Below are 24,782 nucleotides of genomic sequence, written 5' to 3'. Positions count from 1 at the left end.
CATTTGTATTTGTAGTGAGGACAGCACGCTGCAACCGCCTAATTTGCAATATTCATGAACTACATTAACTGACGTTTAAACTCGGTTTCCTTGAGCATTAAAGCAGGAATGTCTAGACAGTCCTGGGGGAAAATATCTATATAACAAGCAACCAATAATTAACAAATTACAAATCGCGACTCATGGGGTGTTTCAATATTCAGTTTATTTTCATTCTTAAGAAATATTAACAGATCCGAAAATCAAGGAAAATAAAAACATTTACAGCACAGGAGGAAAAAAAAATCTTAAATGACTTTATATATAAATAAGCGTTTAAACACCAGTAGTGAATGACGTGGACACGTGACATACGTAATATTTTGTAAGTGACGCAAAAGATTGAAACTCATGCAGAGCAATTTAAATAACAAAGCCGTAGCCACTGATCACACGGTCTTTAAAAACAGGGGGGGGGGGTACAGAAAAAATAGACTTCAAAATAAAATTGGATATGAACATGCAATTTCATCATAGACACCAGTATATTTAAAATGCGGAATAATATTTTCTCCACATTAATCCAGAAAGCTCGTTGTTTTTTTTTTTAAATATATTCTCAACTGTCTCGTATTTTACATTATTTACAGACTAATGCATAATTATTAAATTCAGTCCTCCTCGAGCTAAGTCCTAGACTGATTGTTAGTGTTAAAAAAAGTCATTGTTTTTGAGAAATATTTGTTCCGTTGATTTTATTGGCTTCTTTTAAAAGTGCAGTGCCCAGCGAACTCTCGCAGCGTAAACTTTTAAACTAGTTCAAGACCACACTGGAACCCTGACGCAAACCGAATGTGCATTAAATGGATTCCCCTGGAGGAAAATCATCGCAATTACTCGACTCACCGTCAGCTATCAGCTTTCCCACAGCGTCTGAAGGACCGGCACAAAACACGCGTAAGTCTTTACGATGCTGGATCCGAATTCCCTTTAAAACAGGAATATACTGTATACGAACTGTCCTGCACGCGGTGTTCTGGTTTGACACGTAAAAACATTGCATCATACGCTCACATATGTTTGACATTTCTACCGAGTAAGATTCTGCAGCTACCAAAATAAGAATTTAAGGCACTGCACATTTAAAATGAGTAAAATATCATTTTGTACATACATCACATATACAAGTTCTTTGTTTTTACCTGAAACTTTTTCAGCAATACAACTTATAACTAGCTCCGTGAAATAAGCTAGCGGTTAAAAAATAATAAAAACAAACAATGAAATTAAGGACATTGTGTTAGTGTCTGTCATTAACATATCTGCTGCTCAAGATTACCTCACCAGTTCTCCTATAGTGGACTACTGGGCGGACTGGGATGGAGAAAGGAGACCCTTCCTGGTCAACACAATTACAAACTGATATGCGACATCCCCAGTCAGAACCAATCGCTGAATATATTCTATAAACGTAGGTAAGACCACCGGCCACATCTGCGTATATTTGTAGGCTTCGTGTTTAGGGGAATCCAAACCCTTTCCTGTTCTAGATCTGACTTGACATTGCTTCTTCCCGTAGCATAAAGGCACGTTACTGTAATTTTCTCAGGTGCACAAACTTGACGATCTACATTCCCCTTTTAACCCTGCCTTGGAAATTCAACCGAATCGTCTCTCCGGGGTTCAGAGCAGAGATTATCGGATTCCGTTCATCCGTTCACGCTGATCTCCCCTTCTTCCCAAAACCAGGCCTATGTGGATTGTCACGTTTGCCAGCCTGACCCCCCCCCCCACTATCCATATCCATCACCAATACCTGAACACAAACTGCAACCTGACGGAAGAGTCAACCTACAAGTCGTCGGAAACAGGCACATGCACGGGTAACCACGCAGACACGCAAACACGCACACACACACACACACATACCAAAACAGCGCTGCATGTGCAATCTCATGTCCTTCTCATACTGAGCCAAGGTTGCACGTTCGCCTGCAACTTCCATAACCGAGCACTTAATGAATTAAAAAATAATAATAAATAAAAAATAGCACATTGAGGAATAAGTACAGGTAGCCTGTGTCGCTATCGTGCAGTCATCTGTTAGAAACGACTGCAGAGCGAAAAGCAGGTCCAAACCAAAACGAGCGGGTGAGCGAGGAACCGACGCTTTTTTGGACCAATCAGACCAGCGGCAGCTGATGCACAAATCCAGCACTTAGCCACACAAAGATCACGTCTCATGACGCCTGTATGAGTGTCCCTCGGATCTCCACGTTTGGCCTTCACACATGACAGTCGATTACGCTTCGGAAATCGAAATAAAAAAAAGTAAAAATACAACTGGCGTGACGGTAATGGCTCTGCTGTCCCGCATACTGACGTCACTGGCAGACCCTCGGGACCTCATCCGTTCATTTCAGCTCCCATCAACCTGCCCCCCCAGCCTCAAATGGTACAGTCTTCTGCTAAGTCTGGCATTGGTCCAAGTCTAAAAAACGAACGCGCTAGTTTGTAACTTTTGGGGGGGTGCACAAAAAAAGCAGAGTAAACATTGAAAACCTCTCTGGATTAAGACTTTATGACTTGTAATATCTGTCGGTGCGTCACAGGTTCAAGTTAAGAGAGTCGATTCTTCAGCCATTTCATAAAGTTATTTTTTCCCCATCTGAAGGTACAGTAATATAAAAACATGCCTCAAAAAAGGTATATATCCAATAAATAAGAATGTTAGACATTAACAATGTAATATATTTTTGTATATATAGTCTGTAAGAATACCACAACAGTACAATACATTCTGAAAAAAAAGCATTTTTCTTGCTGTGCGAAAGGAAAGATAAAACATTTAAAAAGAATAATCGCCTGAAGTGGAGAAATGACCCAGTCGCGTAAACTCCTTCTGTTCGGGGCAGAAAGATTAAAAGAAAATAAGGCAGATGCGCCCCCCCCCCCCCCCGCCCATCCTCCCCCCCGTTTGGCCTCCTCCTCCTTTCTCTTTCTCAAGAGATGAAAGGGCAGAGGATGACAAAGGGGAAGAGAAAGAGGGAAGCGAGAGGGACGGGATGGTGGCGGCCGTCCCGGCGAATCATGTGGGCGGGGATGGGGGGGGGGGGGGGGGGTCGTACGGGAAGGAGGGAGCATAAGTGTCACGGGAGGGAATTTGTGCGACTCCTGCGTGGGAGTGTTTGCCCAAGAAGCAAAACGTCCGTATGAAAATACACGAGGAGCGACCGCAGAGGTGTGAAACAGCGCCATCAGGAGGCCAGGCCTCGCTTCTGCAGCCTCTCCAGCTCTCTGTTCTGCTTCAGCTCCTTGATCCTGCATGTATTTTTTTTGGGGGGGGGGGTGACAAATTACCAGAAATGTTGGGGGGGGGTAGCTAGGATGGCTGGAATGGGGAAGGGAGGGGTTACCTGTGCCGGCAGCGGCGGAGAAACCTCATGATCTTGCGGGCGGCCTGGTCCTGCTTCTTTGTCAGGAAAGACCCCCTGTGGTTGTAAGAATCAAAGGTCTGTCTCTGGTTTGATGGTGGTGGGGGGGCGTACCTCTCATGCACAGCGAGGGGAGACGGGGGTGTCACGCTAGTCTGACCTCAGGTGCAGACAGCACACCCGATTATACACACTTTTCCGTTAATGGACCCCATTGTGAAAATGGTTGCGATGGGTCATTTTCCAGAAAAGGTTCCCCATAAAATAACTGAAATTTTCTGGAAATGGTTTAGGTTCAGACACCCTGGGGTGCTGGGTGATCGTGGTCGGATTGACCTATCCAGGTTCCCTAGGCTGACATCGGCATGGAGACTCGGGTTTGTTTTGTAGCCAATTTTCTGAAGGTAGGGCTCTGGGCTACAGCCTTGGATGGCCTATGCATTAATCTGCCCCTAGGGGGCGACAGCTCCCATGTGGGGCTGCGAGCTGTATGCTGAGGAAGCGGGGTCACCGAGGTACCTGATCTTGGCGTTCAGTGGGCCGGCCCCCCGGTGGGCCTGCTTGAGCCGCTCGTACCCCTTGTAGCTGCGGTAGTACTGCTGGATGAGCACGGCCGCCCGCCGCGACTGCTGGAACTTCTTCTGCTCGTAGTAGCTGCGGAATTTGCTCTGAATCAAGATGGCCGCCTGCGTCATCTTCTTGTAGAGGGCGTACTGGAGGGAAGCAGTGGGCGGTGGTTGTGTTTGTTAGAGTACTCATAGACCTCACAGAGAGTACCACAAAATTACATGCACACACTCATAAGGGGGGGGGGGTAGACAGAAATATCCACACATGACACAGTTTTATGTTCTTTTTAGCGTCGAGGCAGGAGATCCCGTGTACATCTCCCGGCATGCTGATCTCCTACTCTGTACAACACAACTGAGACTTTCTGCAAATTTACACATTTCTGCGGGTGGGGGGTTTAGAGACAAAAAAAAAAAAAATCCACTGGAGTCATTACCTTGAGGGCTATCCATGTAAGCTAGCAAGATTAATGAAAAGCGGAGAAGGGGAGAGAGAGAGAGAGGGAGGGAGAGAGAGAGGGGGAGAGATACAGGAAGCGTTAGTCTGAGTTAGTCACGCACAGAAACAAAGGGGGGTCTGTTTAACCGGACGGAGGTTCAAAGTGAACTGCCTGGTTGTTTACACAAAGAGAGAAGAGCTGTTACGCCACTGAGGCTGCTGACCAGCAAAAGACAAGATAAAGGAACATCCACTCATCGGTGCCTTTGGTTTAACAATCACGTCAGACAAGACGGGAACCTCTTTATGTGCCGACCAGAAAGAGCACAGAACACACTGACACACACACACAGACAAAGAGACACGCACATGTTGGCGTACCCATCTAAATGGGGACCTTCCCCTCATTTCTAGGGGAATAGCCCTAAATCCCAATCACGACACCCTTAACCCCCAACCAGCCCTAACCTTAGCCATAAGTAACCAAACAAAATACGAGACTTTCGGCATTTTTACTATTTTGATTATATTATGGATTCTATTGCACATATTTTGTCCCCAAAAGTAAGGAAGGTTCAGGTTTTACCGCACTTTGGGGTCTCCAAATGTGATCTGTGCAAACACATAGACAGAGACACACACACACACACACACACACGCGTGTGCAGAAAGCTAGCTCTGATCGACGTCCAAGCGAAGCGACAGTCACAATTTCGGACGTCGGCCAGCAAATCAAAAACACAGAAACAACAATAAACAAATTTAGTCCCCAAAACAGGTCTGGAGATCTGAGCCGCAGAGTAGCGACGTGCGACTGGGACAGGAGCTGAACTCTAAGCGAAAGCACAGTCTGTAGCGCAACAGGGCTGGCTGTGAGGGCCCAGGAACCCACTGAGGCCACGTCCAGGAACTGAGGCCTTAGTGCGGCTTACACAGGAAAATCGGATCTAATGAAGCAAACAGGGACAATGTCCCTGAGGTATGAGCAGGGTTAGGGCCACCTTGCTGTATTAAATTACGTATCTGACACTTTCATTCAGAGCAACTGGCAGGGCTTGTATGTGTGCACAGACTTAATATGATTAACATAGCAATTCAAGTTAGGTGCCCGGAGGAACTAACTGCTGAAATCTCCTTAGATTTCAACCATACACAATTACAAGCCCTTTCTTCGTGGCGCCATGGAATGAGTCCCCAGCAGGTGTGTGGATGTCTGGAAAAGTGCCACCGCAGGATGGAGGCGCGGCTTGGTATGGCTCGCTGGCGCCCCCTACTGACGAAGAGCAGTACCTGCTTATACTTCCTGTAGCACCTCTGGATGATGGCGGCCGCCATGTCCTGCTGCTCCTTCAGCCTGCGACCCTGAGAGAGAGGCCAAAGAGTGGTGAGAGAGCTGCCTTGGGAGGGGGGGGAGGGGGCGGCATGGGAGAGGTTCGTGGACAGGGCATAACACACGGCATGCTGGGTAATCAGCAGCAGGCGACACGACACCCAGGGGACACCTGAAAATCAGCAACATTTAGCTTTAGCCCCAGGGTATGCTGGGTAATCTGCAGCACATGACACAGAACCCAAAGGACGCCTGGAAATCAGCAGCATTTATCTTTAGCCCCAGGGTATGCTGGGTAATCAGCAGCGTGTGACGAGAAACCCAGGGGGTATCTGAAGATCAGCGGCTCGCAGCTTTAACCGCAAGGCATGCTGGGTAATGGGCACACACCTTGTATCTGCGGAAGGCGTTCTGGATGACGCGGGCGGCCTCGTAGAGCTCCCGCTGTTCGCTGTCACTCAGAGTCAGCAGGGCGAAGTCGTGCTCCATGCGCCTGTTGGCCGAGGCACCCAGGAACTCGGCCCAGGCGGCGCTGTTGGGTGGACGCAGCCGCTGGAGTGCCAGGGCACCAAGGGGAGACGGGGGCTGTGGGGAGCGGGGAGACCTGGAAGAGAGCGGGAGCGGCGAGGATCGGACACACCTGCTCCCGCCCGGAACAGGAAGAACAGAGGACAGCAGATGGTGAGCGTCCACAGCAGAATCACTGCCTAGAAGATGCTAAGCATGAGTGACAGGGAAGCAGAACCTAGGTGCCGATGGTGTCGGCAGAGTGTCTGCCGTGTCCAGGTAGGTGGCCAGCCAAGGCATGGTGTCGGGGATGGTGGCATTATCCTGCCTCTCCCGGAGTGGTGACTCCCGGGGAAGCTCATCCTGCTTTATGTGGTCTGGCGTGGCCTCAATGATCTGTTCTGCAAGAGTCACCATGTCCACCTGGACAAGGAGACCAGTGGAGGAGAACCAGAGGAGTTAATTTTGGGACAGCTTTGTTTGTCTATGCAGCCTGTGTACGTTTGTTTGGACAGCGCAGGTATGTGTTTACAAAGCTTGTGTGCAGGTCTTTGGGCAGTACAGGCAAGTGTTTATAAAGCCTGTGTGCAGGTCTTTGGGCAGTACAGGCAAGTGTTTATAAAGCCTGTGTGCAGGTCTTTGGGCAGTACAGGCAAGTGTTTATAAAGCCTGTGTGCAGGTCTTTGGGCAGTACAGGCAAGTGTTTATAAAGATTGTGTGGAGGTCTTTGGGTAGTACAGGCAAGTATTTATAAAGCGTGTTTGCAGGTCTTTTGGAAGTACAGGCAAGTGTTTATAAAGCCTGTGTGCAGGTCTTTTGGCAATACAGGAAAGCCTTTATAAAGCATGTGTGTAGGTCTTTTGGCAGTACAGGCAAGTGTTTATAAAGCCTGTGTGCAGGTCTTTTGGAAGTACAGGCAAGTGTTTATAAAGCCTGTGTGCAGGTCTTTTGGCAATACAGGAAAGCCTTTATAAAGCCTGTGTGTAGGTCTTTTGGCAGTACAGGCAAGTGTTTATAAAACCTGTGTGCAGGTCTTTGGGCAGTACAAGGCAAGTGTTTATAAAGCCTGTGTGCAGGTCTTTTGGCAATACAGGAAAGCCTTTATAAAGCCTGTGTGTAGGTCTTTTGGCAGTACAGACAAGTGTTTATAAAGCCTGTGTCCAGGTCTTTGGGCAGTACAGGCAAGTGTTTATAAAGCCTGTGTGCAGGTCTTTGGGCAGTACAGGCAAGTGTTTATAAAGATTGTGTGGAGGTCTTTGGGTAGTACAGGCAAGTATTTATAAAGCGTGTTTGCAGGTCTTTTGGAAGTACAGGCAAGTGTTTATAAAGCCTGTGTGCAGGTCTTTTGGCAATACAGGCAAGTGTTTATAAAGCCTGTGTGCAGGTCTTTGGGCAGTGCAGGCAAGTCTTTATAAAGCCTGTGTGCAGGTCTTTGGGCAGTACAGGCAAGTGTTTATAAAGCCTGTGTGCAGGTCTTTGGGCAGTATAGGCAAGTGTTTATAAAACCCGTGTGCAAGTCTTTGGGCAGTACAGGCAAGTGTTTATAAAGCCTGTGTGCAGGTATTTGGAAGCACAGGTGTCACCTGAAGGTCTTCCACAGCTGGCAGGTAGTCCTCATTCTCAGCATCCTCGCCTAAACCAAGCAGCTCGGCCTCAAAGTCGGTATGCTTGGAATGAGGCGTTCCAGGGGGGCTGCCGGCTGACTCATACTCCATGAGGAAGGATGGCTCCTGGGTGGGCTCCCAGGGAGGCAGGGGCAGCCGGAGGTGAGGTGAGGTACCAGGCGGTGAAGACGGTGGTGAAGACCCAGAGGGTGAGGGTCCTGTGGTGTCCATGGCGTCAGCGGGACTGTGGAGGGGTGAGCTGGGGGGGGCGGAGCCACTGGAGTAAGCGGAGCTAGGAGATCGCGATGGAGGGTCGCCAGGGGAAGCGAGACTGCTGCAGGAGCTCAGACCTGGGTGGGAGAAGCCACAGAGAGAGGAGAAGAACCTTCAGATGACTTGTAATTTATGGTTACCATGGAGATGAATAATGTAAATCTAAATATAAATGGAATATTATGGTCTGCAGGAAAAGAGAGAACAATGACCTGTGTCAGGGCTGCTGGAGAGCGGTGAGGGTGGGGGCGGCAGTGGCGTGGTCTGGCCCAGGTCAGCCCCTTCACCTGCGGCCCCCCACTGGGCGATGAGCTCTTCCAGGCAGTCGGCCAGCCGGGTGTGGCCCCGGGAGCGAGCCACGGCCAGGGGCAACCGCCCCAGGGAGTCCGGGATGTCCACAGCCAGACTGTTCCAGTGATACAGTAGCACTGCTGCCCCCTGGTGGCCGAGGGCGCACGCCCACATCTGCAAAAGACGACGTCAGCTAGCTCTCAGCTTAGGTGGCTATGGAGGCCTTTGTGCTAACATCCTGCTTACACATCCTACATGAGGGGTTGAAAAAGAGGAAGCCCGTCCAGCTGGCTTTGCGTGACAGGGAAGTTATACCGAGAAATAAACTGCATTTCTTTTTTAATTTCTGTTTTTTTATTGCTCTTACTTTTATGGACTCTGAGTCATGTTTGCTAGCTAGTTGGGCTGGGAGCCCGACTCCAAGCTGACTGGACAGCACCTCATCCTCTGCAGTTGACTCCTCATGCCCACCCAGGCTCAGTCCTCCCAGGGACCTGACAGTCAGGGGCACTGAACCCAGCTGGATTTTAAACCCCTCCCCCACTGCCACTTTCAGGGCCTGAATACAGGAGGACCACATTAGCAGAGCCCTAGGGGTCCAGCTGGGGTCCAGACCTACCAGAGGCGTGCAGGAGAAGTGATCCACGTTCAGGGGGTCCACCTCCTGCTCCAGGTCCAGACTGTCTGAGTTCACGTTCCTGGAGGGTGGGGGAGGTCGGCAGGGAGCAGAAAAAGTAAAAGCAGGTTGATTAAATGCATTAACAAAAGGCAGAAGTGACATAAGCTCGGCTTCTCACTAGTGGTAGTGTCTTTAATCTCTCGATGTGTACAGCGGTCTTAGGCAGTCAAACAAGCTATTTAAAGCTGTTTATCTGGGTAGCAAGTATATATTTGCTCAGAAAATCTACTCCACAATGCATGCAAATTAACAGTCACGCAATGAAAACCAGCACGAATTTCTCCCGTCCTCCGAAAACGTTACCGAGATCACCTTACACGGCCAGATGAACACCGTTTCATTTCCCAAAACCTCTCCTCAGGGGCACCCCAACCATTACAAGCATTGACTCAATTTCCCCACCGGCTCCATTAATTAATTTAATTAGTTAAATAACTCAACGAGGTATTGGGGTAGCGGTCCAGTTTAAAAAAAAAAATACACTGGTTTATTGGACGGCTGCTGCAAATACTGGGCTGACTTCAAGAGAGGTTTTGAAATGGTTACGCTGATTCACTTTCACAGGAATGTGAAATAGTTTTACACCAACTTCGAGATAATTTAAACGCAACGTTCTTTGACTGAGAGCGGCTGTCGCACAGCTGCTGCACTTCCAGTGATGAAGTGGCGGGCTTCGCAGTGCAGGCGGGGCGTCAGCCGGGACGAGCAGCGGCGCGTCGCCATGCCGCGGCTTACGCACCTCCAGCGCATTAGCGTGTGGATGAGCTGCACGTAGCCCTGGGCGGCTGCCAGGTGCAAGAGGGTCATCCCTCGGTAACAGGCGGAGTGCAGCAGCCTGTCACCGCCATCACCATCGCCGCGCCCGCCGGTCCAGCATCCTCTGGCCATCATGCTCTCGCACACAGCCACTATCCTCTGCTCGAACCAGGGGCCAGACTGGGGGGGGGGGGGGTCCCAGACAGACATAAGATTAGACTCCACGAGCTTTGCAACATCATTCAAATATGCATCTATTCATTTCTATTAAATACTTAACGAGTGCAAGGTAGTGTGAGTCTGAAACCTATCCCAGAATGCACTGGGCACAGGTTAGAAGTCACCCTGGATGGGACAGCCATCACTTGCAGTGCACATACACTTTATGTCACACACACACATACACCCAAAGGGAAATTTGCGCTGCGATTTCTGCGGCGTTTCTCCGAACTGCATGTTCTTAGACTGCCGTAAACCCCAAAACTAAGCGCAAACTCCCCCCAGACTGAGCTCATTTCGAACCCGTAACCTTACAGGTCTTCGCTTACAATTGCGTCAGCGCTACAGTGATTCACCGTGCTGTCATATACATGGAAATACGGTACAAGCCATGCAAAAAAAAAAAAGTGAATTCATGAGATACAACCACCCACAGCTGAAAAAAATGCAGGGAAGTCTGCCAGGTGGCAGAAAACAGTGCATATCGCAGCTAGCTGTCGCGGGCCAAAGCTGTAGCGAACAGCACAGCAGTGCTACTGGCTGGCTAACAGCTCCGCCGCCTATCCACATATTTAACTAGATAATCTCATTAATGTGCCAGAATGGATGAATTTCCAGAAAGTACTGGGCCCTGAGCCAGGCGAGCTTTGGACGTTTTTTTGGTATGCTTCCCGGGAACCAGCGCATGGCGTCAGTTAATGCACCGCGCTGTCATTTCCCGTGAATTTGGCCCCCTTGGGGGCCAGCCGGGAAATTGAACACCTGATTTTCATACTGATGTCACCTCTTCAGCCCCACCGAAGTTTAGCCTCATCGTGTTGTCAGCGTGCCTTTGGGGTCAGCTCAACGGCCTGTGCTGCGGGCTCGCGCCCCCCCCCAGGGTCACGGGTTCGACTGCGAAGTGAGCTCCCCCTACCTGCTCTACTACTTTTTGTCATTTCGAATAGAAGTTTAGATGAATCGGCCTCCCTATTTACCCATGTCCGTTCCTATCAGTTTCAACATCGGCTCAACCAATCAGGGGCGACCTACTTTCATCCAATAGCACGATCCTAGAGATAAACCCCGCCCTCTCAGAGGTATATGCACTCTAAATAAAAGGAAGACGCAGCTTGATTCATCACACCTCTGATCTGATGTGTTTAGTTTCACTTATAATAGAGACTTCGCTATTTCAAAACAAGCAACTTCCTGTTTGACACCAGGCACCCAGGCCTGTAATAAACTTCCCTTTTCCTCAGGCACAGGGCCCCCCCCCGGGGGGATGTTATGGGCTGATTCGTCTCCCTCATCTGGCACTGCTGGTTCTGGAACCCAGAACTGGAAACTCCACCTTGATCCTCTTAAGCTCTCCTGTACGTGTATCATGAGGGTCTGGATTAAGCTGGTGGCCTTGTGGGGGGGGTTACCTGGGGGGCAGGTGCCTTCTCCTCCGTGTCCGTGGTGGGCCGCTGACTCGCCTGCTGCCGCTGGTCGCTGCCAGCCGCCATCTCCGCCATGCGCCTCTCCATCTGCTCTAGCCTCTCCAGGATGAACATGCGGAACTGGCTGTCTGTGGCGGGACAGGGGGGATTGGGGGAGAGGCGGGGGGGGGCAGATACCCAAAAGGAACAGCTGTAACCTGCCACTGGTACAAAAGGCGGGCGGCGTGGTCCATATCTACCTGTGATCCACGGGACCCGACTGCCCCCACCCAGGCTGAACGAGCCGCTCGCTATAAATGGGCCTGATGACTGTTACTCTCCCCCCTGCGCTGAGGACACTACACACCCCTGACTGGCCAGCGGCCTCCATCTGGGGACAGTGACTGGTGTCCTTCTCCAGACAATCTGCCATCACTACCCCCGCTCACACACACACACACACACACACTTTTATTCATGTCTTTGTGGAGACTGTCCGTTCATTTCTATGGGCAGAACCTTAATCCCGGCAATGACGACCGTAACCCCCATCCAGCCCTAACCTTAACCAGAAGTAACCAAACAAACTGCAACAACTTCTGGCATTTTTAGTTTTCTGATTGCAGTCACCAATTTTTATAAAACTGAGTTTGAAAAATGGTCCCAACATGATCTACACAGGTTTTTATCCACATTGTGGGGAAATCTGGAAACACACATACATACAGGCAAACAGACACACACACACACATTCACTGTAACGCCTCGGCCCAGCTCTGCCCTGGTAATTAATTTCCTCGCATGCTGAGCCAGCGGAGGCACTGTGTCAGTCTCAGGGTGATATTCCCATTTAAAGCTCTTCCCAGAGAAAAGCGAGCAGGCAGGAAACCTTGTGACTAGGTTTGTTGTCGCTGGGAGGTTGGCGGCATTCGCGACACCTCCTCCTGCCCTCCTCGAATTCCCGGATCGGCCTCCCCCTACACCTCCGATCCGCCACACCTCCTCGCTCTGACCCGTTCCTGCCAAGAGCTCACACTCCCACCTCCCACAAACGAGGCCCCAAAATCCGGGCGTGCATGTGCGGAGCAGGAGAGCAAGGGGGCAAGAGGAGGATGAGGAGGTGCGAACTCACCGTCCAGGGAGAGCCAGTCGAGCTGGGAGGAAGGCAGGGAGGAGGCGCTGCGTGGGCGGTACTCAAACAGCACGGAGGATGACACCCTGACCGTGTCCTCCAGAACCTGCAGGGACACCAGGCCGGCTCCATGGGCTGTGAGGAAACAGCGAAGGTCATTTAGAACCCCGGAAATATCCGCAATAACCGCTGCCGTTACGGGATGACCGAGCTGCTGCTAAAATGTGGGACAGAAATTCCAGCAGTTTCACACCAGGTAAGACAGGGCAAGGCCCTAATAAGGACTGCAGAAATACTGAGCGATGCATTTTGGAGGGAAACCAGCGTGTTCTCATAACCTAAAGAGCAGGAACTGTCCGCCCTCGCTGCATCTTAACATGGAACGCTGATGCCACAATCGAAGTGCTATTATGACACACGGGGGTGCAATTTCGGTGCAGCACTGCCACCTAGTGTGAGCGGGATGTATTGCGTCTGACATATAGCTACGCAACACTGCTCCCTAATGAAAGCAACACACTTTGTCTGCATCTGGTGGGAGTTTCGAGTACAGCCTCACCAGGACAGTAGCAACGCAGCACCCCCGGCTGGATGAGGGAGGCTGGCACGGTGCTGTGGTCGAACATGCAGGTATAGCGGTGCATCGCCTCTGTCCAGGGCCCCGTGATCAGCACCTTCACGCCACCCTGTGGCAAAGAACGGAAAAGCATTTCAACTGCCATGCTATAAAAGCTGATTCTCCTATCAGACGATTTGATCAGTACCAATCAAAAACCTGGACACACACACTGAAAATCATTTGCTTTTCAACAAGATACCGTCCCTAAGTACACCTGGAGGATATGTAAGCACGTTATTATCTTGTGAACAAGGACAGAGACGCAGTGCTGTGACAGATGATCAGGCCCCCCCGACCTGAACCCTATAGAGCTGGTTTGGGATGAGTTGGATCGACAAGACAGCCGACTTGTGTCCAGAACTATTTCTATAATATTTTCTATAATGTCAACATGCAATTTTTTTATTATTCTGTATAAATGATACAGGAATGTATCACAACATACCATGTAAAATGCCTCGGGGCGAAAGGGTGAAAGGCGCTATACAGAAATAAACCGAATTGATCTGAACTTGTGAAGAGTCCTCCAGGCCTGTTGGAGAAGCATCCCAGCTGGCTACATCTGGAAGCTGGGTGAATGAATGCCGAGAGTCTGCAGTGCGGCCATCAGAGCAGAAGGGGCTAATTTGAAGAGTGCAAACGTTACTTCAAGCCATTGTGTGCTGCGGATTGTATATAAATCGTATGACAATAAAGACCCACTTCACTTGAAAACAGAGACAAATGCATTAAAAGCAGGTGTGTCCAGACTTTTGACTGGTACTGTACATAACACCGTTTTACCCTTGTCTAAATATACATGCGCATTGTCTTTATGTACACTATGTATCGTAATTCTTGCATGCGCTTTTAATTTATGCATTCAGGCATAAGCCCCGCCCATCCCTCACCTCCGGGTAGGACCACTCTGGGGAGAAGTCTGTGATGGTGGCCAGGGCATGGAGGTCAGTGTCAGGGTCGCCAGCCGGTGCCGAGGGGGACAACGAGGGAAAAGGCAGCGAGGATGGTGCAGGCAAGGCCTGCGACTCCACCACATAGCGCCCCCCGGTGGCCGTGGGCAGAGAGACGGCCTGAGCCGGGGAGGAAAAGCAGAAGGACAGGGGCTGGGTCTGGGGTGAGGGGGAAGCGGCTCGACCGCTCTGGGCCGGCCGGCCGTCCTCGGCCATGAGCTCAGAGATGAGGTCCGGGAAGGGGCTGTCGAAAGAGATGACGAAGGCATCTCCGGCCGCCGCCCCGGCCTCCAGCGGCCCGCCGTCGCCTCCTTGGGGCACGGAGTGGGACTGCCGGACTGCCGCCTCCTGCTCGCTTTCCACATCGTCCCCGCTGTGGTTGGTGTCCATGGGAGTCTCCTCGGCCTCGTAACCGCTCAAGCGGGAAGAAGATGAGGAGGAGGTGGACAAAGAGGAGGATGAGGAGAAGGCCGACTCCTCCTTCATCTGAACCCAGGGCCTGACCGCCCCCGGGCAGCTGCTCCTGAAGCTCACCACCAAGCTCCCGAGACCCCGCCCATCCCCTGTCGGCAGTATTTGCTTCTTGGGGAGCACAGGTGGCTGGGGCCCAGGGTCCTCCCTCTTCAGGCCCTGATTGGTCGGCCGCTGCGGCCCATCCGCCTGCGCAGACTCCTCCTGCCGGACCTCCCTTTTCAGCACCTCCTGCGGCTTGTACTGTAGGAGGTATAGCTGCCGCTGCTCCTGATCCTCCTCCTTCAGACCTGGCAGGAGCTGATCGTCTGGCCACTGCTCCCGAGTCCGTTTAGGCCCGCTGAGGTCTGTCTCGGAAAGATCCGGATCTCGGGCCACCTCTGATGGATTCAGGGACAGCATTTGGCCCAGAATTGGCTGTCCCTCCAGGCATCGCCCCCCATCCTCATCTCCAGCCCTCGCCAGCTGCACGCTGCCCCCCCTGGCCGGGTCCACTGGCTCCAGCGTATTTAGGGTGTCCAGGTTTAAGGAGGACTCCAGGCAGAGGGGGGGCATGGGGGAGGGGGGCTGGGAGGGGGAGAGGGGGAAGGAGAGGTGTGGTGAGGTGGGGATGAGGGGGGCGGACTCCCGGTCCATGTCTCTCCCACGCTCTGCCTCCGAGGAGAAGGAGGAGAGTGAGGAAGGTGGGGAGGATGAGGGCGGGGAGGCAGGTGAGAGGGAGAGGGCGAGCGAGGGGGCCTGCGAGGACGGGGACAGGGTGGGGGAGGGACTGGGGTGCGATCGCGGGTGGGAGGGGCCTCCGTAGGTCTGACCCTGCTTGGGGCTGTTCAGGAAAGAGTCCGGATCGAAAGCCACGGGGGTGTCAGAGGAGGGCAGGCCCGAGGGAGGGGACGACGGAGGCAGGGTGTGGGGGGAGTGGGCAGAGAGAGACGGGGAGAGCCCAGATGTCACCGGGAGGGGAGACGGGGATGGAGAAGGAGGGTGTGGGGAGAGGAGGGACAGGGAAGCAGGGGGGTCGGCCCCGGGAAGGAGGCGGTCCGTCAGGAGGAGGCCACCAATGACAGGGCTGGACAGCAAGGTGAGGCTGAGAGTGGCCACGCCTGGGGTGGGGCAGGCGGTACGGGGTGTGGGGGGCCCCCCGGAGGTGGGGCAGGAACTGGCGGCCGCTGCGGCCGAGACGGGGGTGTGAGGTGCGGAGGCAGAGGGGGGTGGGGGCGTGTCGGGATTCGGGGGGACGGGGGACAGCACCAGGCAGCTAGACTGCGCCACCGACAGGCAGGGCGACGCCGGGGTCGCCCGCTCCCCTTTGGCGTCCTCGCCGTCCTTGGCTCGGCTGATGGCGGTTGTCATGACGATGACAGCATTCTGGGGCAAGGTGACGGTTGCCAGGCTCTGCTGGTTGCTATAGAAACCATTGCAGGCAGCGCCGTTGCTGCCAAGGGTGAGAGAGGAGGCCTGGTGCGGCTTCGGGGGACTGGAGGAGGATAAAGAGGAGGATGAAGAGGAGGAGGAGGAGGAGTCGGCGCCAGAACAGGGGGAGGCCCCTGCGCCGTCCTGGGGGGCCGCCGGGCTCCGCACGCCCAACCTCCGCACCGCTGTCACCGGCGTCTGGGCCTTTCCCGGCACGGCCCCACCCGCTGCGCCTCCCACCCCCGCCGGCGCCTCGCTCCCCTCCGCCTCGCGGCAGCCTCCTCCCTCGCTGCCGGAGGCCAGGCCCTGCACATCGGCGTGGTGGGGGGGCAGTTTGGGGGAGATGATCCGGTGCTTGGTGCTATTGCACCGGTGGGGAATGTTGGCCCCTGGGGAGGCTGTAAGAGAAACGGGAGAATGAGGGCTGGGTGGCAGAACGGGGCGGGGCGCGGGGAGGGGGGGGTGGGGATGAGCATGGATACGTCACTCTGCTCTGGATTCATGCAAGTTTAAAATACCATCCTTCATCTAATAAAGGAGCACCTCAAAAATAAATGAACAAATGAATAAATGCATGAATGAGTGCAATAAGGCCCCATGCGTCTGACTCATCATCATACCCATAAGGGTGCCCCCCCCGACCCGCCCGCGTACCCAGGGCCGTGCTGCAGAGGCAGGCGTGCGTGCGGGGCTGTGGCTTGGTCTGCTGCGACTCCATGATGTGTTGCACCAGCTGCTCGATGGAGAGATCCGAGGAGCCATTGCTGCTGCCGTTCCCGCAGGACCACTTGATGCTGTGGACTGGGCCGGGATGAGGGGGCTCAGAACGCATAGCGAGGCACTGAGGAGTGTGTGCATACACACGCATGCGCACACACACACACACACACTCAAACACACTCACAAAGACAGCTAAAAACACACACACACACACAGAGTGAGACAGACATACACACAGGGACAGTGACACAGAGTGACAGTGACACAATGACAGAGAGTGACAGTGACACACAGTGACACACAGGGACAGTGACACACAGTGACAGTGACACACAGTGACACACAGGGGCAGTGACACACAGTGACACACGGGGGCAGTGACACACAGGGACAGTGACACACAGTGACAGTGACACAGAGTGACACACAGGGACAGTGACACAGAGTGGCACGCAGTGACAGTGACACACAGTGACACACAGTGACACACAGGGACAGTGACACACAGTGACACACAGTGACACACAGGGACAGTGACACAGAGTGACACACAGGGACAGTGACACACAGTGACAGTGACACACAGGGACAGTGACACAGAGTGACACGCAGGGACAGGCCCGGGGCTGGCCGGCACTCACACATGGGCTTGAGCTGGGACAGCAGCTCTTCGCGGCTCCAGCGCAGGCTGTCGCGGCGCTCGGCCACGGCGCACAGGAGCGGCCGGCTCACCTTCCCGCAGTCCTCCAGGGACGGCACGTTTAGGTAGTGCACCAGTACGATGTCCGGGTTCTGCGGGGAGGCCGGGTGCCCTCTCAGCATTACTCTACACTGATCAAAACAGAGCGCGCCCAAACCAAAGCAGAGCGACAGACACCCGTACCTGCAGCAGCCAGTAGCACCTCCTATGGAATGTTGGGACGATGGAGGAATGGACATAGCAGCCATACAGACACTGCAGGGACAACGGAGAGTAAAGTTACACTTTATAAGAGCGATATTCTGTCTTTTTCCAGGGTTCAGTAATCATACACCAGACAGACAAGCTGTCATTTCTCATCCACACATGTAGGGGGCGCGCACCTCCATGCCCTGCACTTTTAGCTTCATGTGATCCTCTCTTGTCGTCTTCCCATCTTTCCTCTTTTTCCAACAGTAGCCATCTTTCCGGTACTTCACTTTCTTCCTGTTGTAGAGTATGATGGATCCATTGAGGGGCCTGGGGGGGGGCAGGGTGGGACAGCAGATATCAGAGCTGATGAGTGTGACGTTAACAGCATTTCTCTGTCATTTTTAAATTACAATAATATCGTTTTCAGAGATCTATTTAATAAGTGAATTAGGAGGGGGGAAAAAAATCTAATTTAATTGATTATTTTCTTAAACATTAGCCCCATTCGGGGGGGGGGGGTTACTGGTTAAAATCAATCACAGACAAATGTTAGCTGCCTGGTGGTGTGTAATCCTGTCCCCAAGGTGTGGGGGGGGGCATACCTGGTCTTCAGGGTGCAGGAGAGCCACTCTTCATGTCTGTCGAACGAGATCAAGTAGGACGCGATCTCCTGCAACGGTACACAGGTTCAATGCCAGGTCCTTCACCCACTTGTGTCCCGCCCCTTTACACTAAGCTCCTCCCACCTCTTTGCACCCCCCCAAGATGTGAATCACATCTAAAACCACGACCCCCGGACGTCCCATCAAACACAAGCTCAAATGCAGCCAACCAGTCCTGACAGTAGAACGCAATTAAGCACAAACGCAGCACTTGCTGATTATCTGAGGAGCACCACCAGCCGTATCGTGTCACAGTGCGATTTTAAACACCAATAATCACATGAATATTTCTGCTGTTTCGGGACCAACAGCAGTGAAGATCACCGTGACTCAGACACTCAATGTTACCGACGAAATATGAAGAGAAAAAAAAATAAACAAGTAAAATCATGTGATCAACAAATTAAACGGCATCAAAATACTAAATTTCAGAACCATTTTCCTGTGCCGTTCCCCTGATCCTATCAGCACCTGGTCAACATGTAAAACACACCTGAAGAGGTCGCATTAAAATACCAGGTTTAAAAAAAAAAAAAAAAGAGTGAAATGTCGCAATCACGACGCATTTAATGCGATCGGCATGACAGCTGAGGATGCTCGCAGACACGCTGCATGTTTTATCCATCAGCTCGCTTGTTTCTTTGCTCTGTTCTGGCCGTCTCATCGCGCGGCAGGAATTCGCAGCAAAGCGAGACCTCACAGCTGCACTGCCGCTCCGGGGGGGGGGGGGGGGGGGGGGTTCCGAGGCGCCGGCAAAGGCGCATGTGTGACGACTCGCCGCGCCAGTCGCATTCTTGCATTCTTTATTGAAACTGCGGTAGCGCACCAACAAAAGAGATGCATGGAATTTATAACATCTACCCATCAGATGTAAGACCCCAGGTATTCATCTCCTAAGCAGCTATTCGGGCAGGATTACAGTGAGATCTGGGGCTTATCGCAAGCAGCACAGGGCACTGGGTTACACACTGGACGGGATACCAGCTGCATAATTAGTCTTGATGGTTAATTAAAATGAATTACAACGACATCTACCTAATAAAACGATCTGTTGATCTATCCACAAATACACTTTAATCTGATATCCACCAATACAGTGTAATCTGCTATGCGACTCAAGCCCTGCAATGTCAGGCGATGACATGTTGGGGGCGCTCTGCCTCTCCCAGGTTCCAATCCGCTGTCTCAAACTCTATCCGACCGGGGGACATCTATGCTCCCCACCGACAGTGACCTCACATCACGCCGAGTCCAGCAATGCCCGCCCGCCCCCCCCCAGCCTGCTGACCTCATTGGTGTTCCAGCGTAGTCTCTCCTTGGGCAGGGTGGAGGTGCGAGGCAAACACTCCAGCAACTTGTTGGGCAGAAACACCTTCATCTGCTTGCTATTATCTGTGGGAACGGGGGGGGGGGGGGGGGGGGTGAGAGATGACAGGATGGGTGGAGGGAGGGAAGGACAGGAGAAAGAGGATAGGATGAGAAAAAGAGAGGGTAGAAGGATAGAGTGAGGGAGAGGATGAGAGGGTGAGAGAAAGAGAGAGAATAGGAGGAGAGAGAAAGAACAGAAGGAGAGAGTGAGAGAGGATAGGAGGGGGAGAGAAAGAGAGAACAGGAGGAGAGAGAAAGAGAGAGAGGTGGGTGGAGAGCAGGCAGTAAAGTAGGAAAGGAAGGTAGTAAGAGAAGAATACAGAAAGAGGGGAGAAGAGAGCAGATGAGGGAGACAATAGAGTAACAAAGTTACAGAGCGGGGACAGGAGCAAAGGATAGGAGGAGAGAGATGACAAGACAGGAAGAGAGAGAGAGAAAGATAGAAGGAGAGATGGAAAGAGAGGGACTGACGGTGGCGGTGTGGAGCTGTGAGCTCTCTCCCCCTCTCACTCAGTGCGGAGGCGTTCGCTCGACTCCCAACTTCACCAGGAGCCCGGCGCTCGAAAGTGAAAACACGCCTGACCCCCACCGAAAACCAGCACCCTCTCCCAGCCTCACCAGACTCAGTAGTGCTCTCCTTGTTGTTCATGGTGAAGCGACCCCAGCGACAAAGGGCTCCTCCAACCAGCAGGGGGCACTCACGCGCTCTGGCGCCACCGGCACCCAGCCGCTGTCACTGCCATAAAGAAAGAAGGAGGGATAAGAGGGCGCGTGTGAATCATGCCAAACAGGTCACACACACCCGAATGTACATTATACGTGCTTAAGGTCTCGTGTGAAGGTTCTGAGCTCTTAGAAGAGAGAAGCACGTCTGTTACAAAACAGAAATGTCTGTGGCAGAATCCCCCCCCCCCAAATCGCCCACGCTGTAAACAGAGATGTATATGGTTCTCGTGGGAGGCTCGAGAGGTCGTGCGGACCACGTGGATCGGTACCGACCGCGAGCCCGCACCTTACATAACCCGTAGCTATTTGCAGAGCAGACCGGGGCGGCCGGGACCCCGTGTGAGAGTACATTCCCTGCACAAACGACCCCATTCGGACAGACGGGTCTGCTTGTGAATCTCGAGAAAGGGGGTCTTTGAAATACACTGAACTTTGTAAGGACCACCCCCCCCCCAGGCATGGAGACATCCAAACCAGCAGCCAGGGCTACTTCCGACGGGGCTTCAAAGGGGCACTGGCCCCCCGCTAAAAGCTGATTGGTCCCTGGAATGCCGCCCTCCTGTCATTCATCGATTCCATGCGTATCATTAGCTAATGATAAGGCTGACCCCTCCTGTATGAATTATGGACCCTCCTATACCATCTAGGAATCACCCTTGGGCTTCACCTGGACGGGGGGGGCAAGACGAACTCCCCCCATGTTCAAAACGTCTATATTTCCTTATTTGCTTGCTTGTTTGCGAGGACCCACTTCTTGTTCGGATGACTCTCACATCCCCCTAGTGCCGATATCCCTCCTCGCTCCTCTTCCAAGTGAATCTCCTCCTCCTCTTCTCCTCTTCCTGTTGCCTAGATACCACCAGCTCGGGGTGGTGTGGGGGGGGGGTTGCTTATACCCACGCAGAATAACAATGCAGGGATGGGGGGCTCCACAGCGGATCGGCGACCAGCAGGGAGAGACGTAACCGTGAGACTGCAACGTATAAATGGCGCTAGGGTTCCGAGCGGCGCGGAACGATGGCGGAACATTCTGCGGTCATTTTGGTTAACCCTCCATACAGATACTGGTGTGGGACCTGGCTGGCCAAAAATAATGATTAAACCATTAAGGGTTCGACTGGCGGCCTGTTAAGGCGACCCAAACTCGCCAAGAATCACACCAGCTCACCAAGCGACAGCGCAGGAGGAATCAAGATGGATGTCGGCATGGGTGAGAAGACCCAGAATGATTCTCCAGAATCAACACACTCCTATTCATAGATAAATAATGGGAACGCGACATTCCGACTGGGACACTCGGCACGTCTCGTAAGATGGAAAACAGCCGCTTACACATCCCATGTCTTTTAATAACTAACTAATGGAAAATCAGTGTGTAATTACACTTAATTATACATTCCGGGCTTCAATGTTTTCCGTGCGTATCAAAAACGATCCTTAATTCGGTTTATGCCGAACGGTGACACGGAGGCCATCGCGGGAGTCCCGGATACGAGACACATCCCTAATCCAAAGTGTAATTACCTCAGCGCCGGGAGAGAGCGTCCGCCACGACTACCATCTTTAAAAAAGTGGAGCAGGCGTAATTTGACTGTCATTAGTGCGTTAAATCAATCATGAGTCGAGCCCTCGAGAGACGCTAGGGGCCCTGAGGCCCCGAGGGATGTGTGGGATGTGAGCAGGAGGCCCGGTTCTCTAGGAATAAGGTTACTGGAGTGTAACTGGACACGCTGTGGGTACAGAACCCACACCGGGGGCAACGCTGAACTGCCCAATTGAACAGGGCAGCGGGAAACATCATCTCAGCCATGTATGTTTTGTTTGCTTTGCCCGGGATGGGACGGGTTCGAGGCCCAATTTACGCACCGCCGGCACACACATCACTCAACCCACGGCACTCATGCAGCCCAGATGGACTCTTGCTTTTTTTCCATAATAAGTCTCTGTTTTTCCCCGGTGTTTACACAACGGTACAGGAGAGACAGGTCTCGGAAAGTACAAGTGGTGAGCGGTGTGCCGGGCGCGAGGTGCGCTCCGTTCCGGCTTAAGAACAAATGGCTGCGTGTTGAAATCTCCGCTTCCCGGAGAGGAAATGCAGATGCAAGTACATGTGGAGAATGAAGGGATCTGGAGGGAATAACTTAATAAGTGGCAGTGCTGACACACGCTCACATACAAGCAGACACAAGGCACCCCAACACGCACTCAAATGTGTCAATCTGTTATTACATAACCTGATTATAAACAGTCCTTGATCTGGTCATACCCACCAGGGACTGGACCCGATAACCTGCCGGTGCAGAGTGACTCATTAACAGACCTTTGCCCACCAGCCTACATCTTCTTATCACAGTTGCACTTTGACAAGCGATCGTAGCTTTGACTTCCACTTCTGTATTCTCTAATCACTCCCGGACACCTAACCCCAGTCTCACGTTAAGCCTTTCACGGTAAACCCTTCCGACAGGAACCCGACCGTAAAACCCATACAACATTTAATAACGAAGTACGGTCATCGGAACACAGGGGACAGAGATCATCACGAGACCTTTCACCCAAATGCCAAATGCCACTGACGGTCACCAGCGTCGTGTCCACTGGCCAAACGCAGGTGGATCCCTGTGATCTACTTCAGCCTGTATTTCTGTGATTCATCCCCCATTGCATCCGCAGGCATGATCTCATTGGTAACGCAACAGCCACAGAATCACCTCTCTCCTGAATGACTTACAGCTTGTAGGGATGGGGGGGGGGGATGCGCCTTGGCATATACTTTCGATACGGACTTCTCCCGATGTGTTTCAATGAATAATCGATGGTGGCCAAGGGGTACAGAAGGTTCGGCGCGGTTCGTGTGACAGGGCTGAAACGGTATCCGGAGGCCCCGGCGAATTAGCTCAATTCAGCGGGAGAGACGATGACACCGACAAGGCACACGGAGGCACTCCGGACTAATGAAACCGTCCGTCCGGGCCACGGAGCACACACGCATGTTGGAGGTGGAGGGGATGCCTCTACTGTACACTTCTGCACCTCTTTCATTGTTGCATGGCAAAGAGGAAACGGTGGTCCGGTGGCGAAACCGCACCGCAGCTCATGGGCGACTGTACGGGTCCTGCGGCGCGCGACACCCTGCCCCCACCCCCGGTGTTGCGCGATCGCGCCCCCCCGTCAGCTTCACCTAAGCCGGGTGGGCACTGCTTGCGCCTCGGAGCGGAACTTGCTAGTGTTTTGCACGTAAACATCCAGCTGTTGCCATGAGATTTGCCATCATGGGGGCGGGGAGGGGGGGCGTGAAAAGTGAATATGCAACCAGCTAGACAGCTGAGCGTGTTAAACCAACGTACCCCCACTGCTAGCCTTAAATTACGCCCGGGATGTCGGCCCAAGTGCACGCCCCCCCAAAGCCCACAGCCGACCGAGAGCTGGGGTCCATCTACCCATTTGCAGCGAACCGGGAGAGACCATTTTAGCAAAGCTAGACACGGACAGGCGGCAGCCCATCGCGGCTTAGTGTGCGCAGGGAACAGGTCGGACGTGCAGAGAGAGCCGCGGGCGCGGCTAGGTGTGCAGTCAGGGGTATGCGAACACACCATCCACTGGCAGCCGGTGCGCAGCCCGGGCTCACTGGCGTGCAGATTTCAGTCATACGGACTTAGTGCTCGGCTGGCTAACGCTGGTGAAGCCGACAGCGCAAACCAGTCAAATGTGTACCGTCCCCCCCCCCCAGCGCAGCACAAGAACGGCGACGGGGGTCTGTCAAGAAGCGGCAAAGAGCGAGCGGGTCTGTCGGAGAGGATGGACGTAGCGGCCGGTTAATAATTTTTTTTTTCGAAATATGAAACATCGCAAGACAGTAAGAAAAAGCCAGCGAATCTGCCCTCACCTTCCGCCCTCTTCTTAAGCGCCGCCATCTTCTTTCTGAGACTGACGTCATCGCGCAAAGTGACAGCGAGAGAGAGAGAGAGCGCGCGGTGAAACGGACTCCTTACTGCTCTAGGCTGGGGTGACTGCATGTCAATAGACATATATTTCTAACCCTTCCGACATTTATTATTATTATTATTATTATTATTATTAAAAACAACAGCAATAATAATAATGATAATAATAATGCATTTAATTTTTGACAGAAGATTGAAATAAAAGCTTTCATCTTGGAATATCCATTCACATGTTCGCAAATTGCACTTTGTTCAGACTTTCCTAACAGACGGACAGGCCTATATGATTACAAAAAAAAAAATAACTTTAATATATTTGTCTGGATGCATACATGCTATGTTCATGGAGTTCATGAGTCATTAACGCAGGCTGAATACAAATATAAACGCACAAGAAAAGTCTCA

The 24,782-nt window shown here is 52.4% G+C and overlaps 1 protein-coding gene across 4 annotated transcripts; it reads right to left on the bottom strand.

Annotated features, from left to right (window-relative positions):
• Window positions 1-188: 188 nt before the first annotated feature.
• On the bottom strand, window positions 189-24,393 carry LOC125721780 (calmodulin-binding transcription activator 2-like). 4 transcript variants are annotated; one of them, XM_048997844.1, is made up of 23 exons: window positions 24,320-24,393; window positions 20,326-20,443; window positions 19,628-19,731; window positions 18,280-18,347; window positions 17,869-18,004; window positions 17,669-17,740; window positions 17,427-17,577; window positions 16,720-16,866; window positions 14,125-16,463; window positions 13,175-13,301; window positions 12,616-12,750; window positions 11,490-11,632; window positions 9,845-10,041; window positions 9,046-9,124; window positions 8,348-8,600; window positions 7,842-8,212; window positions 6,497-6,681; window positions 6,142-6,391; window positions 5,712-5,783; window positions 4,420-4,440; window positions 3,933-4,126; window positions 3,396-3,470; window positions 189-3,300 (listed from the first exon to the last, which is right to left on the bottom strand). In XM_048997844.1, the coding sequence occupies exons 2-23, from the start codon at window positions 20,354-20,356 to the stop codon at window positions 3,237-3,239; spliced, it is 5,214 nt and encodes a 1,737-aa protein (XP_048853801.1). In that variant the 5' UTR covers window positions 20,357-20,443; window positions 24,320-24,393; the 3' UTR covers window positions 189-3,236. The 4 variants fall into 4 exon arrangements, with proteins under 4 accessions (XP_048853801.1, XP_048853803.1, XP_048853802.1 ...); XM_048997846.1 differs by having other exon boundaries at window positions 3,990-4,126; XM_048997845.1 differs by lacking the exon at window positions 4,420-4,440.
• Between the last annotated feature and the right edge of the window lie 389 nt (window positions 24,394-24,782).

This window comes from Brienomyrus brachyistius, unplaced genomic scaffold, assembly GCF_023856365.1.
Source record: "Brienomyrus brachyistius isolate T26 unplaced genomic scaffold, BBRACH_0.4 scaffold35, whole genome shotgun sequence".
Lineage (NCBI taxonomy): Eukaryota > Metazoa > Chordata > Actinopteri > Osteoglossiformes > Mormyridae > Brienomyrus > Brienomyrus brachyistius.
Note: the sequence above shows the minus strand (reverse complement) of the source record. Positions and strands in the feature narration are given on the sequence as shown.

Bases quoted from the DNA above. Each gene is read 5' to 3' on its own strand.
- LOC125721780 (XM_048997844.1), bottom strand. From the start codon at position 20,356: ATGAACAACAAGGAGAGCACTACTGAGTCTG. The intron at 6,392-6,496 runs GTTCTGCTTCCC...GGGCGGGAGCAG, and splicing joins CCGACACCATCGGCACCTAG to GTGTGTCCGATCCTCGCCGC. The intron at 3,471-3,932 runs GTACCTCGGTGA...TTACAACCACAG, and splicing joins CCACTGAACGCCAAGATCAG to GGGGTCTTTCCTGACAAAGA.